The sequence below is a fragment of the Chiloscyllium plagiosum genome, chromosome 11 (genome assembly GCF_004010195.1).
Source record: "Chiloscyllium plagiosum isolate BGI_BamShark_2017 chromosome 11, ASM401019v2, whole genome shotgun sequence".
NCBI lineage: Eukaryota > Metazoa > Chordata > Chondrichthyes > Orectolobiformes > Hemiscylliidae > Chiloscyllium > Chiloscyllium plagiosum.
In genome coordinates this window covers 11,826,811-11,846,695 of record NC_057720.1, presented here as the reverse complement: position 1 = coordinate 11,846,695, position 19,885 = coordinate 11,826,811, and the positions used below count along the sequence as shown (strand labels likewise).

At 45.2% G+C, this 19,885-nt stretch overlaps 1 protein-coding gene across 3 annotated transcripts in view; it reads right to left on the bottom strand.

Moving 5' to 3' along the window:
• Window positions 1–4,613: 4,613 nt before the first annotated feature.
• The window catches only part of ak5 (adenylate kinase 5), a 99,922-nt gene continuing 84,650 nt past the window's right edge, over window positions 4,614–19,885 (bottom strand). For all 3 annotated transcript variants that reach the window (XM_043698687.1, XM_043698685.1, XM_043698688.1), the window contains exons 11-14: window positions 17,419–17,582; window positions 15,132–15,233; window positions 12,404–12,583; window positions 4,614–5,006 (exon numbers count right to left, since the gene is read on the bottom strand). In XM_043698687.1, the coding sequence (XP_043554622.1) occupies window positions 4,872–5,006; window positions 12,404–12,583; window positions 15,132–15,233; window positions 17,419–17,582 (581 nt within the window). In that variant the 3' untranslated portion in view covers window positions 4,614–4,871. The remainder of the gene's footprint in view (window positions 5,007–12,403; window positions 12,584–15,131; window positions 15,234–17,418; window positions 17,583–19,885) is intronic.

Sequence of the window (19,885 nt, the reverse complement as noted above, 5' to 3'; positions counted from 1 at the left end):
TGGGATCACTTCACGTTGTTTATGGCACACCTTTTCTGTTGCTTCACATGGAGGTGTGATGCAGCTCTCCCAGGTTGCCAGCTCATTTTTAGATGTGCCTGACGTTACTCATGAAAGTCCTCCTCCAGACTCATTCCAAGCAGAAGTCTGCTTCCTGGCTTGATGGGAATGATAAAGTGAAAGACATGACAATCCTGTAGTTAAAGCAAGTGAATAAATACAATTCCATGGATGGCCTACAGTGCCTCATCGATGCTCACTTTTGAGATGTTCAACCTGCCTCTCTGTGACTTGGCATTGTGAGAGTCCTGCAGAACATGAGCACATATCCAGGCTGACATTACAGTGCAGTATTGCTAGAAGTGCTTATATTCAGGCAAGATATTAAATCAAGGTTCTGTCAGTTCATCTGCTGCATGCAAATAATCACACAGCACTCCTGCCAAGGAGATGTGAGTATAGGCAGCATAGTTAGTAAATTTGCAGATGCCATGAAAATTGTAGGTGTAGTGGACAGCGAAGAAGGTTACCTCAGGGTACACGGGACCTTGATTAGATGGAGTTTAATTTGGAGAAATGTGAGGCACTACATTTTGGAAAGATAAACCAGAGGCAGGACTTAATGGTAACGTCCTGGGGAGTGTTGCCAAACAAGGAGACTTAGGAGTGCAGGTTCATCGCTCTTTGAAAGTGGAGTCGCAGGTAGACAGGGTGGTGAAGAAGGCGTTTGGTATACTTACCTTTATTGGTCAGTGCATTCAGCAGAAGCTGAGAAGTGTTGTTGTGGCTGTACAGGGCATTGCTTAGGACACTGCATTTAATTCTGGTCCCCCTGCTACAGGAAGGATGTTGTGAAACTTGAAAGGGTTCAGAAAAGATTTACAACGGTGTTGCCAGTGTTGGAGGATTTGAGCTACAGGGAAAGGTTGAATAGACTGGGGCTGTTTTCCCTGGAGCTGAGGGATGACCTCATAATAAAATCATGAGGGGCAGTGATAGGGTAATAGCCAAGGTCTTTTCCCCAGAGCAGGGAAGTCCAGAACTAGAGGGCATAGTTTTAGAGTGAGGGGGAGGAGAATTAAAAGGGACCTAAGGGGTAGCCTTTTCACACAGAGGGTGGTACGTGCATGGAATGAGCTGCCAGAGGAAGTAGTGAAGGCTGATACTATTGCAACATTTAAAAGGCATCTGGATGGGGATGTGAATACGAATGGTTTAAGAGGGATATGGACCGGGTGCTGGCATGTGGGACTAGATTGGGTTGGGATATCTGGTTGGCGTGGACAGGTTGGACCGATGGGTCTATTTCCGTGCTGTACATCTTTATGACTATGACTCCAAAAAAGGGAGTTATCTTATTGTCTTTTGGGGTCTTGTGGTACATAAATCGCTTAATTTCCCTAATTTATTAGCCTGTATATATTCAAAAGTACTTCACTGAGAAATCCTAAGTCATGATCAGCTTGATATATAGTGCAAGTCTCTTCCCTTTTCAAACTAGTTGTGAATCAAGCAAGATTAACTTTACAAGTAACCATCTGGTTGCTGTATGCATCATTTCAATCCTGCTGTCAAGACTCCCATTTAGATTCAGTAAAGTACTATTTCCCTACTGACACTGGCTGTTTGTTGCTTTTGAGAAATCTGTAGTGTACTTTATCATACATTTTATTAGGATCTGGAGACAAAAAAGCAATGCCCAAATCTCTCCTCAGGACGGTACTTGCAACCATCTGGTCTCTTGAGTTATTTTTGTCTGGGTCTGAGCTCTTAAGATTTGTTTCAAAGCTCTGTTTACTCAGCACCATAGATTTCAGCTGTAGCTCGGTGGCTGCACTGCTGCCTGCGATTAAGGAGGTCTTGGTTTTAAATTGGACTCAAGTAATTTAAGTATATAATCTACACCAATCTCTCAGTTGAAATGTTGCCTTTCAGATTGACACCACAATTTGAGACTATCTTCTCAGATTTAAAAGAACAATATTTTGAAGAAAAATTGGGAAGCTGGCCAATAGTTAACTCTCAAAGCAAAACAATTAAAACACTTTCCCTTGTGCAAAAATCTAAAAAACACTATGGATGCCTGAAATCTGTCAAAAGTAGAAATAGCTGGAAAAACTCAGCAGGTCTGGCAGCACCTGTGGAGAGAAGACAGTCAGAGTTTCACATCCAGTGATCCTCTTCTGCTGTCTGCAACTCTGGCTGCTTTGTGTTCTGCATGACAGTAGTAATTGCACTTCAGAAAAAACTTAATTAGGTTTGCAATATTCTGCAATCATTCAAGGTTCTGTATAGTTGCAAAGTCTTGATTTACTTGTAGTGTAAACTGTTGTACTGTCCCTCTGCACTTAGAAAACATTGGCAGTTTTAAGACTAATCCGTGTCTCCTGGACTAATCTTAACCTTCACAATGACCTTGGGTTTCGATTTATTTTGGTCTCCTGGTCACATGGATGCTTGGTAGGAGGTTGTGGAGTGTGTGTGTTATTTTAAACAGGCATAAGGCGGGGTCAATGGTTTCAGCCCTTGAGTTATTGCGAGTAAAGTTTACCTGCACTCTTTGCAATGCAGAGGTATTTTATTGCAGTCTTAAATTATTAATGCAGACAATGGCTTTAAGCAAAAGTATTACTTAAAAGTGAGACTTTTGTTGAAGATTTTAAATCTTGCTTTCATGCAAGCTAGAGTCTCTTGCTTCTCACAAATTACTCAAATACTAAATTACAAATGATTGTGTAAATACAATCAGGAGAAAAGGATGTTGCTTGCATGATGAGTTGACTTGGGCATAGCCACAAGAAGAACAACGGGGGCTTTTCTCCTGCGCTGTAAAGTGTTTTGATCATTTGAAATTTGGCAATCTTGCAGTTGGCCTGATTAAACGCAAGATATCTTCAATATATCTCTCTTTACAGTGATATTTAAGATATGTATGCCCAAGCGATTGTTTAAGTAGAAGTGTAAAAATGGCATGAGGTAAATTCCCGTAAAAAGGATATGTATTATCACATGCCTTCAAATCGCTAACATTATAGATTGAAACAATATTTTTAAAATAGAGTTTAATAAATTCACAGTCACAAAACCCATTTTTCCACATTTTAATTTCATGCAATTAATGCTGAGTGCTTCTTAATCAGACATTAAATTATCCTTCCCAAGCCAGTCTTAGCATTCCCTTTCATCTACCTTCACCGCTCAGAGGTGACATTTCTCTACATTAAAGTGAGAGTTGTTCCTGTAACTAGATGACTTTTATTCAGACAGCCAGCATAGACCTAATGAGCTGAATCACCTTGTACTGTGGGATAACATTCCTTGATTCTAAAGTGTTATTTTCTCTTTTTTTGTAACTAAGGTTCATAGCTCCTTGAAAGTGGAGTCGCAGGTAGATAGGATAATGAAGAAGGCGTTTGGTATACTTTCCTTTATTGGTCAGAGTATTGAGTACAGGAGTTGGGAGGTCATGTTGCGGCTGTACAGGTCATTGGTTGGGCCACTGTTGGAATATTGCGTGCAATTCTGGTCTCCTTCCTATCGGAAAGATGTTGTGAAACTTTAAAGGGTTCAGAAAAGACTTACAAAGATGTTGCCAGGGTTGGAGGAATTGAGCTGTAAGGAGAGGCTGAACAGGCTTGGGCTGTTTTCCCTGGAGCATCAGAGGCTAAGGGGTGACCTTATAGAGGTTTACAAAATTATGAGGGGCATGGATAGGATAAATAGATAAAGTCGATTTCTCCCTGGGGTCAGCGAGTCCAGAACTAGAGAGCATAGGTTTAGGGTGAGAGGGGAAAGATATAAAAGAGACCCAAGGGGCAACTTTATCACACAGAGGGTGGTACGTGTATGGAATGAGCTGCCAGAGGAAGTGGTGGAGGCTGGTACAAAAGGCATTTGGATGGGTATATGAATAGGAAGGGTTTGGAGGGATATGGGCCGGGTGCTGGCAGGTGGAACTAGATTGGGTTGGAATATCTGGTCAGCATGGACTGGTTGGACTGAAGGGTCTGTTTCCATGCTGTACATCTCTATGACACTATGACTTTAAGTGTGAGGGCGAACTAACATCCAAGTCTTAAACAGTGATAATCTAGCCACTTCCACTGTCGAGAGAGCTCAACCAATTACCCGCCAATCAGCTGGTTGGTGTGCTTTGGAGAGTATCTCGACCTATCACAAGCCCAGACAGCAGTGTCTTCACTTCCCCAATTGGAGGGTCTGGATCCTGAAAGACTGTTGATCACGCCAGCAGCTCAGTGGATCCAACGGAGTCTTTAGCTTCTCATTGGGAGCATGTTGCAGGGAAAAGGGGGATTGGAGGCTTTCAAAGATCACCCCTTTGTCCCTCGTGTGGGTCTGATTGTCCACAGTTTGGGGCAATTAGAGGCCCCATCACTGACAGATTGCCATGGTCAGGCGAAAGTGAGGACTGCAGGTGCTGGAGATCAGAATCGAAGAGTGTGGAGTTGGAAGAGCACAGCAGGTCAGACAGCATCTGAGGAACAGGAGAGTCAACGCTTTGAGCATAAGATCTTCAGGAATTTCTAATGAAGAGCTTATGCTCGAAATGTCAACTCTCCTGCTCCTCGGATGCTGCCTGACCGCTGTGCTTTTCCAGCTCCACACTCTTCAATTCAGATCGCCATGGTTACCTAGTCAAGAAACAAGCCACTTAGCTTGGGGATGCGGAGAGTTGAAGCCCTTAACGGGCCAATAATTGATCACTTAAGGGTCTTAAGTAGTGTCTTCAATGGATGCTCACATCCAGGACCTAATTGGTGAGCTAGGAAGGGTGCAAATGTCTCTGGGGTCAACTTGCCCCCAAGCTATTTCTAGCCACCTTCCAGGAGGGGAGCATTCTACCCTAAGACTCAATACCCTGTGCTACTCAGTTCCTCCGACAGGAAACCATCCAACGTCACGTCACTTGTGCTACTCTCTTGGATAGAAAGGATAGCTTCACCGATCTGTTGGAATACTTTGTCAGGAGTTTCTTCTGCATTTATCTGTAAAACAGAAGGCATTACAGTTTGCACAATTTAAAGACAAAAGCAAATTCAAATTTGTTAAGTGCACGCATTCATTTTCCTGCTCAAGTCAATGGGCAGCAATGATTGTTTGATCATTTTCATACCCACCTGTTCTGAAGATGTGTCACAACATCTCTGAACTGGTCAAACAGAGAATATCTAAAAAGGGCTGAATTCTACAGTGAAAGTTAGCTTCTAGACTAGAAAAGGGACCAGAAGGGGAAGGTGGCTGTGCTAAAGTATTGTTTGAAATAATACTATTTCCTCAGACCAAGTCTCACCTGTTCCAGGGGTGTGTAATAATATTTCTGCATAGATTGATTAGAAATTGTCTACCAATATCTCATGAAGGGCTCTTGAGGTATAGTGCTACTGTCCCTATCTCTGGATCAGAAGGTCTGGGTTCAGGTCTCACCTATTCCAGAACCTTGGGTGGTATGACATGTCTGAATAAGTTCATTCAAGAAAGAAAATACCACTAGCTCAGGTGGTGTCAATACCTTTACCTCCTGTGAGTGAGGTCTGGGCCTTTGGATTTATAGGTTTTCAGATTTTTGATTGAAAAGTGAGCAGGGGGTGATGGAAGGCAGGCAGGAAAGTAGAGTTGAGATTAAACCAGGTCAGTTACGACCTCAATAAATGATAGAGTAGACGCAACGGGCGAATAGCCTGCTCTGGCTAAGTCGTTTATTCCGGGACGTTAGTTGTAGTGTGTGTATGTGTGTGTGTGTCTCTCTCTCTCCCTCTCTCTGTATGTGTGTGTATGTCTCTCTGTATGTGAAATTGTGTTTTTTTCTCTCTCTCTCTCTCTCTGTCTGCGTATCCCTCTCTGTATGTGCATGTGTCTCTGTGTGTCTGTCTCACTCTCTCTGTGAGCATGTGTCTTTGTGTGTGTGTCTCTGTATATGCATGTGTCACTGTGTGTCTCTCTCTCTACGTGCATGTGTCTCTATGCCTGTGAGTCTCTCTCTGTGTGTGTCTCTCCCTGTCTGTGCATGTGTCTGTGTGTGTCTCTCTGTATATGTATGTGTGTCTGTGTCTCTCTCTTTATGTGCATGTATTTCTGTGTGTGTGTCTTGCTCTCTGTACATGCAAGTGTCTCTGTGTGTCTGTGAGCCTGGGGCATTGTTTTTCTTTCTTTGAAAGGTAATATAAAACAGGTGGTATTGAATTGGTTTCCATTTTCTCTGTTCAAAGACAAAGTTGGACCTTAGCTGAAATAGATAGCTAATTTGATAGTGCGCCATTATACGTTGCCCATTAATCACCACCTGTCTGCTCCACCGTCTGTACACAGAACCTTTCCTTCTGTGGGTGTGCTTTCTCTGTTCTGAGTCATAAACCGAACACAGTTCTGATCACTCAGTCCAGGCTGGGCTTTGTGTGATCCTGCATTATCAAGTTCACGTGCAGTGGGCAAACTATATAGCATTGTTCACCTTTAAACCTGCACGGCTCATTAGCATGGCCACACATTAACAGGCAACTAGAAAACTCTGAGTCCGTTTTCTCAATACTGCCATGATTTTTGCTTCACAGTTTTAAATCTATTCAGGATACACACAGAAGAAATAAATTTACATTGATCACAGAATCATACAGCAAGGAAACACACCCTTCAGTGCAATTGATCCGTGTTGATCACATATTCCAATCTGACCTAGTCCCATTTGCCAGCACCTGGCCCATATCCCTCTAAACCCTTACTAATCATATACCCATCCAGATGCCTTTTAAATGTTGTACTTGTACCAGCCTCCACCACTTCCTCTGGCAGCTCATTCCATACACACACCACCCTCTGTGTGAAAAGGTTGCCTCTAAGGTCCCTTTTAAATCTTGTCCCTCTCACCTTAAACTTATGCCCTCTAGTTTTGGACTCCCTACTCTGGAGGGGAAAAGACCTTGTCAATTGATCCTGTCCATGCCCGTCCATGATTTTATAAACTTACATAAGGTCACTCCTCAGCCTCTGATGCTCAAGGGAAAACAGCCCCAGCCTATTCAGCCTCTCCCAATAGTTCAAACTTTCCAGTGCCAGCAAACATCCTTGTAATTTTTTTTTCTAAATCTGTTTTAGTTTAACAACATCTTTCCTGTAGCAGGGAGACCAGAGTTGAGCGCAGTATTCTAACAGTGTCCTCACCAAAGTGCTGTACAGCCACAACATGACTTCTCAATTCCTATACTCAATGTTTTGAACAATGAAGGCAATAAAGTGCCTTCTTAACCACTCCTGTCTACCTGTGACTCCACTTTCAAGGAACTATGAACCTACACTCCAAGGTCTCTTTGTTCAGCAACACTCCCCAGGACCTTACCATTCAGTGTATAAGCCCTATCCTGGTTTGTCCAATCAAAACGCAGCACCTCACGTTTATCTAAATTAAACTCCATCTGCCACTCCTTGGCCCATCTGATCAAGACCCTGTTGTACTCTGAGGTAACCTTCTTCACTGTACAGTGCACCTCCAATTTTGGTGTCATCTGCAAACTTACTAACCATACCTCCTGTATTCGCATCATTTATATAAATGACAAAGAGCAGTGGACCCAGCACCGAGTCTTGTGGCACACTGCTGATCACAGACCTCCAGTTCGGAAAAACAAGCACTTTTTGAATCTGCAGTGAGGAAGCAGGCCATTCAGTCCAGTGTGTGCACACTAATCCTCTAAAAAGCATTGCAACCAACCCCACAACTCTGCATTTCCCATGGCTAAGCCACCTAACCTACACATAGCCAGATACTATTAGCAACTTAGCATGGCCAACCCACCTAACCTGTACATCTTTGGACTGTGAGAGGAAACCGGAGCACCCGGAGGAAACCCACGCAGACATGGGGAGAATGTGCAAACTCCACGCAGGCAGTCGCTCAAGGGTGGAGTTGAATCCAGGTTCCTGGCGCTGAGAGGCAACAGTGCCAACCACTGAGCCACCATGCTGCCCAACTGTTGTTGTATAGGAGGCCCTGAGATTATTAATTTAACAGTTTAGGCCAATTTCCTCATCCTCGGACCTCTGAAGGCAGTTCTGATGAAGAGTTATCAGATTCAAAACATCAACTGCTTTCTTCCCGCAGATGCTGCCAGACCTCCAGTAATTTCTGTTTTTACATCAGATCTTCAGTATCTACGTTCTTTGTTGTATTTTAGATTTGTCTTCAATATCCTGGCCAAATCCATCCCTCAAAACAGTCACTAAAACATTACTTTGCAGTTTCTGCATACAGATTGGCTGCCAGAATTCCTACATTACAATGATGGTCAAACCTGAAAGACATTTGGTTGGTTGTAAAACCCTTGATGTCCTGAAGCTGTGAAAGTCACGACATAAACATAAGTTTTTTTGTGTGTGTGGGAGGCAGTTCTCCCTTCATTGTATTCTGAGTGCCTTTCAGACGACGTGAAGCAGGTAACACTGACAAAATGGAATAGTGCTTGCTTAGGCTCAGCCATGCTGCTGAGCCAGGGCTGTAATTTAAGTTTGTAAAACACCAGCATCCCCCCCTCCACCACCACTTTCCAACAAGCACCAAGACGTGGCTTGGCTGGTGGTGAGAAGGGCTCTGCCTGTGAGATCCTTTATGCACGCCCGGACTCTCAGCCGCACCGCACGCTGCCCTCGAAGCGGCTGTGGGGGGGACGAGACTGTCACGCACCTCCTTCTGTGCCTACGCAGAAGAAGTCTGGAGAGGAATGCAATGGTGTTTGTCGAGGTTTGTCCCGAGCAGCACCGTGACGCGGGACTCCGTGCTCTACGGTCTGTTCCCCGGGACGCACACCGAGACGAACATCAACTGAGCCTGGAGGATCATCAACTCAGTGAAGGACGCTCTCTGGGTGGTCCGAAACCTGCTGATCTTCCAGCTGAAGGAGTTGACCCCGACTGAGTGTTGCAGACTGGCACATTCCAAGGTCCAGGACTACGTGTTGAGGGACGCGCTGAAGCTTGGGGCAGCTGCCGCCAAGGCGCGGTGGGGAAAGACCACCGTGTAACATCTGCCTGCCTAAAGAAGAACAGGGGGCCCGCGCAGTGATTTGGGCTCTGCTGACGCCTCAGCTAAAAATGTAATTGTACAGACCTGTAAATAGGAATGATTACTCTGTTTCGGTATGCAAACAAATGGAATGTTTACATATGTATGGCATGTCCAGTTATATAGATCATCAAAGTATTTTATGAATGAAGTATATTTTTGAAATAAAAAAACCACCACCAAACCAGCTTCAGACAGCTTTACACAGATTCCTCAGTGTAGCTTGAAGAAGTTCTGCTGTTTGGTGAGATTTGTATTTGCTTTTTCTCCCTTGTTCATCTTTGCTCTCTATGTACTCTCTGATCATTGATCTGACCTGTTAATTTTTTTCTCTCCACACGCTCTGCTGAGATTTTCTGGCTTTTGTTTATCTCCCAACTCTCCAGCATTCCTGCTTCTGGATTAGCTGGCTATTGTCATTGTGGGCTCTTACTGTGTGGAGATTACCTTCTCCATTTCCAACATAATAGTGGCTTCACTTTGGAAAAAGTACAGCAAACCTTTTATTATTCAACACCGATGGGACCAGGAATGTGCTGATTGTTCGATATCCCAGATAATCAAGAGTTCCACGTAATCAATGTAAAAACGCACATGTAATGCAGGGGATAAACACAGCACTGTTATACTTTATTTATAGCATAAATTACTTAAATAATAATGCTATAACTTTAGTACGTTGGATGGGTCAGTTTTTGTCCAATGTGTGCAGGAGGGTTTCCTGACACAGTATGTCAAAGGGCCGACAAGAGGGGAGGCCAGACTGGATCTGGTGCTTGGCAATGAACCAGCCAGGTGTTTGATTTAGTTGTAGGTGAGCACTTTGGAGAGATTGACCATAATTCAACTACGTTCAGTTTAGTGACGGAAAGGGATAGGTACATGCCACAGGTCAAGAGTTATCAATGGGGCAAGGGCAATTATAATGCGATTAGGCAAGAATTAGGATGCATAGAATGGGGTAGCAAAATGCAGGGGATGCAGACAATGGAAAAGTGGGGCTGGATAAAGGAACAGATATTGCATGTCCTTGATAGGTATGTTCCTGTCAGGCAGGGAGGAAGTGATAAGGTAAGGGAATTGTGGTTTATGACAGAAATTGCATCTCTTGTTACGAAGAAGGAGGCTTACGTGTTGATGAAACAAGATTGTTCAGATGAGGCGATGGAGAGTTACAGATCAGCTAGGAAGGATTTAAAGAGAGAGTTAAGAAGAGCAAAGAGAGAACACGAGCAGTCTTTAGCAAATAGAATAAAGGAGAACCCTAAAGCTTTCTATAGGTATGTGAGGAATAAAAGGATGATCAGGGTAGGAATAGGGCCAGTCAAAGACAGAAGTGGGATGTTGAGTTTGGACCCTACGGAGATTGGAGAGGTGCTAAATGAATATTTCTCATCGGTTTTCACTCAGGAAAAGGAGAATATTGCAGAGGAGAAGAATGAGGTACTAGATATTAGACTATAAAGGATCGAGGTTAGTTACAAACAGGTGTTATCAATTCTAGAAGGAGTGAAAGTAGACAAGTCCCCTGGGCTGGATGGGACTTATCCGAGGATTCTCTGGGAAGCTAGGGTGGAGGTAGCAGAGCCTTTGGCTTTGATATTTGAGTCGTATTTGTCTACAGGTTTAGTACCTGAGGACTGGAGGAATGCAAATGTACCCTTGTTCAAGAAGGGCAGCAGAGATGACCCAGGTAATTAGAGGAAAGGTTTTGGAAAGGATTTTGCAGACGACACTAAAGTCGGTGGAGTCGTGGACAGTGTGGAAGAATGTTACAGATTGCGGGGGGACTTGGATAAACTGCAGAATTGGGCTGAGAGGTGGCAAATGGAGTTCAATGCAGCTAAATGTGAGGTGATGCACTTTGGGAAGAACAACAGGAAGGCAGAATACTGGATTAATGGAAAGATTCTTGGTAGTGTGGATGTGCAGAGGGATCTTGGAGTCCATGTACATAGATCCCTGAAAGTTGCCACCCAGGTGGATAGTGCTGTTAAGAAGGCATACGGTGTGTTAGGTTTCATTCGTAGAGGGATTGAGTTCCAGAGCCGCAATATCATGCTGCAACTATACAAAACGCTGGTGCGGCTACAATTGGAATATTGTGTACAGTTCTGGTCCCCATATTTCGGGAAGGATGTGGAAGCATTGGAAAAGGTGCAAAGGAGATTTACCAGGATGTTGCCTGGTCTGGAGGGAAGGCTGAGAGACTGTTCTCATTGGAAAGAAGAAGGCTAAGAGACATACAAGATGATCAGAAGATTAGATAAGGTAGACAGTGAAAGTCTTTTTCCTAGGATGATGACATCAGCGTGTACGAGGGGACATAACTACAAATTGAAGGGTGATAGATTTAAGACAGATGTTAGAGGCAGGTTCTTTACGCAGAGAGTGGTAAGGGTGTGGAATGCCCTACCTGCTAATGTTGTCAACTCAGCCACATTAGGGAGATTTAAACAATCCTTAGATAACCACATGGATGATTTTGGAATAGTGTAGGGGGACGAGCTGAGAATAGTTCACAGTTCAGCACAACATCGAGGTTTGAAGGGCCTGTTCTGTGCTGTATTGTTCTATGTTCTAATACTAATGCAACTTTCTCTTCAATAAAACTCACCACAGAGAGCCTTCTCACTTGCACCCTCATCCGACTACTCGGACATTGCAGTATTGGAGGAGAAATTGACTTGAAATTGAATCAACTCTTGATATTTTATATGGCATTTGATTGAACATACACATTTATATGGAGGTAAATGAATTTAAAAACTATAATAATTAGACAGAATAATACAGTAAACGTCTCAGGGAGGTGATGGCATTACTGCTGGGTTAGGTAAAAACAAGGACTGCAGATGCTGAAAACCAGAGTCTAGATTAATTGTCAATCCAGAGACCCAGGTAATGTTCTGGGGACCTGGGTCAGAATCTCAGCACAGGAGATGGTGGATTTTGAATTCAATAAAACAAAATCTGGAATAAAGAGTCTAATGATGACCAGGAATCCATTGTTGGAAAAACACAGCTGCTTCGCTGATGTCTTTCAGGGAAACAATCTGCCATCCTTACCTGGTCTGGCCTACATGTGACTCCAGACCCACAGCAATGTGGTTGACTCTTAACTGCCATCTGGGTGATTAGGCATGGGCAATAAATGCTGGCCTGGTCAGAAGAGCCCTCATCCCGTGGATGAATAAAAACAAAGTTTGCTAGTTTATAAAAGTGCTGATTTGGAAGGTGCTGGTTATAACTAGGTTTGCTGTACTAACATTGGGCATTCTGATGTCCTTGAGTCACAGAGGTGGAAGGAAATGCATATCTTCCTGACTGTACCTTATGGATGAGGTTTTCCCTCTGGTACTTCTCAATGATTGGCTGAGCTGCTGAGAGATAGGCTTCGATCTGCCTGGAAACATTATCATCACCATCACTCGCTTGAGCTGATTTCCGGAGACGTTGTTCCAGTGTGTCTGTGGAACAGCTCAGGAAAAGCACCAGGCTGGGCTGACCAATCTGAAAGAGAGGAACGTGCAGAAATTTCAATTCCAGAAGAACACATAGGAAATCTGCATTCATACATGGCCTCAGACTTCCCAAATGAAGGAGTCGCAAAGGGAATGGTCTCTGAGGAATGCTGATAGGAGTGGGGAGAGAAAAATATCTCTGCTGGTGGGGGTCTGACTGTAGGTGGCAGGAATGATGAAGGATGATGTGGTGTATCCTGAGATTAGTGGGGTGGAAGGCAAGGACTAGGGGAGTTCTATCTTTGTTGCAGTTAGAGGGGTGGGGTTCAAGGACGGAGGTGTGGGAAGTGGAGGAGATACGCTGCAGGACATTGTTGATCAAGTGGAAGGGGAAATTGCGGTCCTTGAAGAAGGAGGCCATCTGGGATGTTCTATGGTGGAGTTTGTCCCCTTCGGAGCAGATGCGGTGGAGGCGGAGGAATTGGGAGTAAGGGATAGCATTTTTACAGGAGAGGGTGGGAGGAGGTGTAGTCCAGGTAGCTGTGGGAGTCGGTGGGTTTGAAATAGATGTCCATGTTCAGTCGGTTGCCGGAAATGGAGATGGAGAGGTCCAGGAAGGGGAGGGAGGTGACTGAGATGGTCCAGGTGACCTTGAGGTCAGGATGGAAGGTGCTCGTGAAGTGGATGAACTGCTCAGCCTCTTTGTGGGAGAACAAGGTGGTGCCGATACGGTCATCAATGTAGCAGAGAAAAAGGTGGGGAATGATACTGTTGTAACTGCAGAAGATGGACTGTTCCACCTGTCCAATGAAGATTAGATTAGATTACAATACAGTGTGGAAATGGGCCCTTCAGCCCAACAAGTCCACACCGACCCGCCAAAGCGCAACCCACCCATACCCCTACGTTTACCCCTTATCTAACACTATGGGCAATTTAGCATGGCCAATTCACCTGACCTGCACATCTTTGGACTGTGGGAGGAAACCGGAGCACCCGGAAGAAACCCACGCAGACACGGGGAGAACGTACAAACTCCACACAGTCAGTTGCCTGAGGCGGGAATTGAACCCGGGTCTCTGCGCTGTGAGGCAACAGTGCTAACCACTGTGCCACCGTGCCGCCCGTGCTGCGGCCCATGTGGGTGCCCATGGCTAACCCTTTGCTACGGTGCAGTTCCAACACTGGCTACTTCTCCTGAAACCCCTGTGCACGTGTCTTGACCACCCCTTTCTGTCAAAGTGGAATATTGTTCAGGTACATCTTGTCCCTCCAAAAAAAGGACAGATCTAATCTCGTCAATTACTAGCCCATCAGTTCACTCTCCATCATGAGTAAAGTGATAGCAGTTGTCAATGACAGTACTATCATGGCGTTGAGGTAGAGGATCAGCTGTGATCACTTTGAAGGGCAGAGTTGGGTCGAATAGTTTAATCCTGTTCTTCGTTTCTACTTGTCTATGTAAAAAGAAGCCAAGTCACTATAGTCCCAGAGGACTATTCTCATGAAAGAGAGATGACTGACAGTGATTTAACATGAGGGATGCCACCCCTCAGGTGAGGTGTGAGATTGAGAAGAAGAGTCATAAAGATGTATATCCCTCTATCCCTTCCTATTCATATACCCATCCAGATGCCTTTTAAATGTTGCAATTTTACCAGCCTCCACCACTTCTCTGGCATACGTGCACCACCCTCTAAGTGAAAAAGTTGCCCCTTAGGTGCCTTTTATTTCACCTTTACCCGAAATCTATGCCTTCTCATTCTGGACCCCCCCACCCCAGGGAAAAGACTTTGTCTATTTACCCTATCTATGCACCTCATGATTTTATAAACCTCTATAAGGTCACACCTCAGCCTCCAGGGAAAACAGCCCCAGCCTGTTCAACCACTCTCTATAGCTCAAACCCTCCAACCCTGGCAACATCCTTGTAAACCTTTTTTGAACCCTTTCAAATTTTTAGATTAGATTAGATTACGTACAGTATGGAATCAGGACCTTTGAAGAGCAACCCACTCAGACCCATTCCCCTGCCCTATATTTCCCTCTGACTAATGCGCCTAACACTACGGGCAATTTAGCATGGCCAATTCACCTGACCTGCACATCTTTGGATTGTGGGAGGAAACCGGAGCATCCAGAGGAAACCCACGCAGACACAGGGAAAATGTGCAAACTCCACACAGACAGTCGCCTGAGGTAGGAATTGAACCCAGGCCCCTGGCGCTGTGAGGCAGCAGAGCTAACCACTGAGCCACCATTTCACAACATCTTTCCAATAGGATGGAGACCAGATTTGAATGCAGTATTCCAACAGTGGCCTAACCAATGTCCTGTACAGCCACAACATGACCTCCCAACTCCTGTACTCAATGCTCTGACCAATAAAGGGAAGCAAACCTTAATGGTAACTTCAGCCTGGTGAAGGAATTGAACCCATGCTGTGGGTGTAATTCTGCATCACAAACCAGCTGTCCAGCCACCCAAACCCCCACAATTAAAACTGCTAAAGTCTTACCCATCCACAGTATCTGTGCTGCCCTCCTCCCTCCCCACTTTACACCATTTGGTGGATGCACGCACTTATACCAACTCACCTTCTTCTCAAATTCTTCTGCCTGCCTCACTTCCTGAGGATAGCCATCTATGAGAATCCCTCTTGTATCCATGCTGTTAATTATCGTGTCTTTCAGCATCTCCTGCACACAGCGTGGAAGGAGAAAGTCAGTGGTACGTTTCCAGCAACAGTCGGTCAGAGTAATTCTCCGTTTGTAGTCTCTTCCCATTCTCCCCAGCCCCAAACTGCCTTCAACTTTCTTTTGCAGTTCCATCAGAGCAGCAAACTCCCCAACCAGTGTCTACGCAAGCTCCCCAGGCCATTAGATTAGATTCCCTACAGTGGGGAAACAGCCATTTGGCCCAACAAGTCCACCCTGACCCTCCGAAGAATAACCCACCCAGACCATTCTCCTACCCTGTATTTACCCATGACTAATGCACCTAACACTATGGGCAATTTAGCACGGCCAATTCACCCAACCTGCACATCCTTGCACTGTGGGAGGAAACCCACACAGACATGGGGAGAATGTGCAAACAGAGAGTCGCCTGAGGCTAGGATCAAAGCTGGGTCCCTGGCGCTGTGAGGCAGCAGTGCGAACCACTGAGCCACCTTGTCACCTTAATTAGCTGATGGTGTGCACCACATCCAAACCTGATCATGTTCACAACACAAGTACATGGCAGGGGGAGGTCCCTTTGACCTGTAGGCCTTTACCAGCACAGAAGTAGACCATTTGGCCCATCATTTCCATGCAGGTCAACAAAGATCTGATCGACACAAATCCCAGTTTCCAGCTCTTGGCCCACGCCCTGGATGTGAAGATCTAATTACTGCTTCAAGGTTATTAAAGTTTCTAACTCAACTATCCTTTCAGGAAGTGATTTCCACACTCCCACCACCACCCTCTGAGTGAAACCCTTTCTCCTCAACTCTTAGCATTCCACATCTTACCTTAAATCAATGCCTCCTGGTTACTGCCCTCTCTACTGATGGAAAAAGTGCCTTCCAATCCAAACTATCTATGCCCTTCATAATCTTATACACCTCGATTCATTTTTATTCATTCACAGATGAGGGCATCCAGTATTTATTTCCCATCCCAGAGGGCAGTTAGGAGTCAACCACATTGCTATGGGTGTGGAAACACGTGTAGGCCAGACCAGGTAAGGATGGCAGATTTCCTTCCCTAACGGACATCAGTGACCCAGATGGGTTTTTCCAACAATTGATAATGGTCATCATTAGACTCTCAGTTCTTACATTCTTAGATTTTTATTTCGATCAGGTCCCCACTCAACCTGCTCCAGGGAAAATGGCCCAGCCTGTCCGATCATTCCCCCTTACTGCAGGCCCTCCTGTCCAGGCATCATCCTGGTGAATCTCCTCAATACCCTCTCTGGTGCAGTCACATCCTTTCTACAGTGTGGTGTGTCCTCCAGTTAGGGCCTGGCACTGTGAGCATTCAACAACAAGCCAGACTACATCTGACTGAAACTTTTCGCGAGATAGTCAACACAGAGAGGCTTCACCTCTGAACATCAGAAAGAAAGAGCCCGGTTATTGAAGGAGCCGAGTCACCGAAGAAAATCTTTATTCTTAGATTACTTACAGTGTGGAAACAGGCCCTTTGGCCCAACAAGTCCACACCGACCCGCTGAAGTGCAACCCACCCAGACCCATTCCCCTACATTTACCCCGTCACCTAACACTACAGGCAATTTAGCATGGCCAATTCACCTAACCTGCACAGCTTTAGACTGTGGGAGGAAACCAGAGCACCCAGAGGAAACCCATGCAGACACAGGGAGGATGTACAAACTCCACACAGACAGTCACCTGAGGTGGGAATTGAACCCAGGTCTTTGGCACTATGAGGCAGCGGTGCTAACCACTGTGCCACCATGCCGCCCATTCTCTGGAGCTCAGGGGTAGAACTCTACCCTATGATAGGGTTAGGGTTAACCCTATTGCAGCTTCACATTTAATTTATCGAGCCATTTCATAATTTGTGTTTGGTGAACCAACACATGTCCCAATGTAATTCTGGAAAGCTGCAACATCGATGAATATTCATGACGTGCTAATAAATGCAAAAGAGATTTCTTGACCACAAAACCTGACTTGCATGAAACATTTTGAGAACTTAATCACAAAAATTAAACCCTCTGTCAGGAAAGTATTTTCTTCCTCCTTCCAGGCCAAAAAAAACCCCTTCCCTGCTGCAGGTCCATCTAAAAGCTAAACATGGGCCTATGAAAATCCCACCTTTCAGTTCCAGGTTGGGAATGTGTGCAATTTCCGGAAAGACTGATTTCACTCACCATTGGCACCAGTTCCTCAGGCTCCATGGTTTCCCGTGTCTCTCTTCTCCTTTCTGGCCCCACTGCTACCACATTACGTAGAATGTCTTCTGAAGATATGTAGGTGAAACCATACTGTGCTGCTATCCTCTTGCACTGAGTTTCCTTGCCTGAGCCTGGACCACCTTTAAAGGATATTTTGGGATTCAGTACATGAAGGGTTCGAGATATGACATGTGATGAGTGCAGCAAACAACTTCTATTTACTGAGCATTTTCCTGACCTCTGTTGGTCTAGAAACAGCTTCATAACCATGTAGGTATTCCTGCAATGTAATCACTGTGGTGTATTGCACAGAGTAAAACTAATTTCTCTTCAAATTCCTTCATTGGTCTTGCTGGCTAGGCTGCCATTTGTTATCCGTTCCTAATTTCTCTTGACAGTGTAGTGGGGAGCTTCCTTATTTCATTGCTGCACAGTGGCTCAGTGGTTAGCACCACTGCCTCACAGCACCGGGACCTGGGTTCGATCCCACCTTTGGCTGATTGTCTGTGGGGAGTTTGCATATTCTCCTGGTGACTGTGTGTGTTTCCTTTGGGTGCTCCGGTTTCCTCCCACAGCCCAAAGATGTGCAGGTTAGGGTGACTGAGTCATGTGAGAGTGTCCAGGGATGTGTGGGTTAGTTATGGGACATGCAGTGTTACAGCGATTGGGTGGGTCTGGGTGGGATGCTGTTCAGAGGATTGGTGTGGACTCGATGATCCAAATGGCCTGCTTCCATGCTGTAAGGATTCTATCTATCGAACTCTGTATTCCATGATGGGTTAGGGTTAGATGTGCCCATAGCTGCTGGTAGTTATTATTAGATGGAGTCATAGAGTTGTACAGCATGGAAACAGACCCTTCAGTTCAACCCGTCCATGCCAACCAGATATCCCAACCCAATCTAGTTCCACCTGCCAGCACCCGGCCCATATCCCTCCAAACCCTTCCTATTCATATACCCATCCAAATGCCTTTTAAATGTTGCAATTGTACCAGCCTCCACCACTTCCTCTGGCAGCTCATTCCATACACGTACCACCGTCTGCGTGAAAAAGTTGCCCCTTAGGTCTCTTTTATATCTTTCCCCTCTCACCCTAAACCTATGCCCTCGAGTTCTGGACTCCCCGACCCCAGGGAAAAGACTTTGTCTATTTATCCTATCCATGCCCCTCATAATTTTGTTAACCTCTATACGGTCACCCTTCAGCCTCCGACGCTCCAGGGAAAACAGCCCCAGCCTGTTCAGCCTCTCCCTGTAGCTCAGATCCTCCAACCCTGGCAACATCCTTGTAAATCTTTTCTGAACCCTTTCAAGTTTCACTAACTTCATTTACACCTCCCAAACAGAGAGGGCAGCAGAGAAATCAACATCACAAAATGCTTTTATCTTGCTCCCATTACTTCTGAAATGCAGCCAATTTGCACGCAGCAAGGTCACAGAAACATCTGATGAACAACCAGTTAATCTGTTTCCAGTGAAGCTGGCCACAGTGACATTGACCAAGAACCAATTTAGATACCCCACCTCTCTTTAAAAACTGTTTGAGATGAAAATGTTATACTTTACTAATGTGCCTCCTGATGTTTTTAAAATATTCACTCCTGGGATATAGATGTCGCTGTCCAGACCAGCATTTATTGCCTGTTCCTAGTTGTCCTTGAGAAGCTGATGGTGAGCTGCCTTCTTGAACCGCTGGAGATCACTAGTTGTGGATTGACCACAATGCCCTTAGGGAGGGGATTCCAGGAATTTCACCCAGTGACAGTGAAGGAACGCCAACATATTTCCAAGTCAGGATGGTGAGTGGCTTGGAGAAGAACTTGAAGGTGGTGTTGTTCCCATGCTGCTGCTCTTGACCTTCTCAATGGGAGTGGTCATGGGTTTGGAAGGTGTTGTCTGAGGACCTTTGGTGACTTTCTGCAGTGCATCTTATAGATAGTATACACTGCTGATACTGAGCATGGATAGTAGAGGGAGTGGATGCTTGTGGATGTAGTGCCAATCAAGTGGGCTGCTTTGTCCTGGAAAGAATCAAGTTTCTTGAGTGTTGTTAGAGTGCCCCCATCCAGGCAAGTGGGGAGTATTCCAAAACATTCCTGACCTTGGATGCTTGTGGATGTAGTGCCAATCAAGTGGGCTGCTTTGTCCTGGAAAGAATCAAGTTTCTTGAGTGTTGTTAGAGCTGCCCCCATCCAGGCAAGTGGGGAGTATTCCAAAACATTCCTGACCTATAGAAACATAGAATTTTATAGCATGTTTGCTGTCTGTACTGGCTCACAAAAGAGCGACCCAACTAGTCTCTCTCTCTCCTGAGCTATCAACTTAGCACTTTAACTTCAGCTCTTTCAAGTATCTATCCAACTCTGTTTGGAAAACTCCTATGGAGTCTGCCTCCACTACCCGCCCCCAGGCAGCACATTCTAAATCCTAACTCCTCTCTGA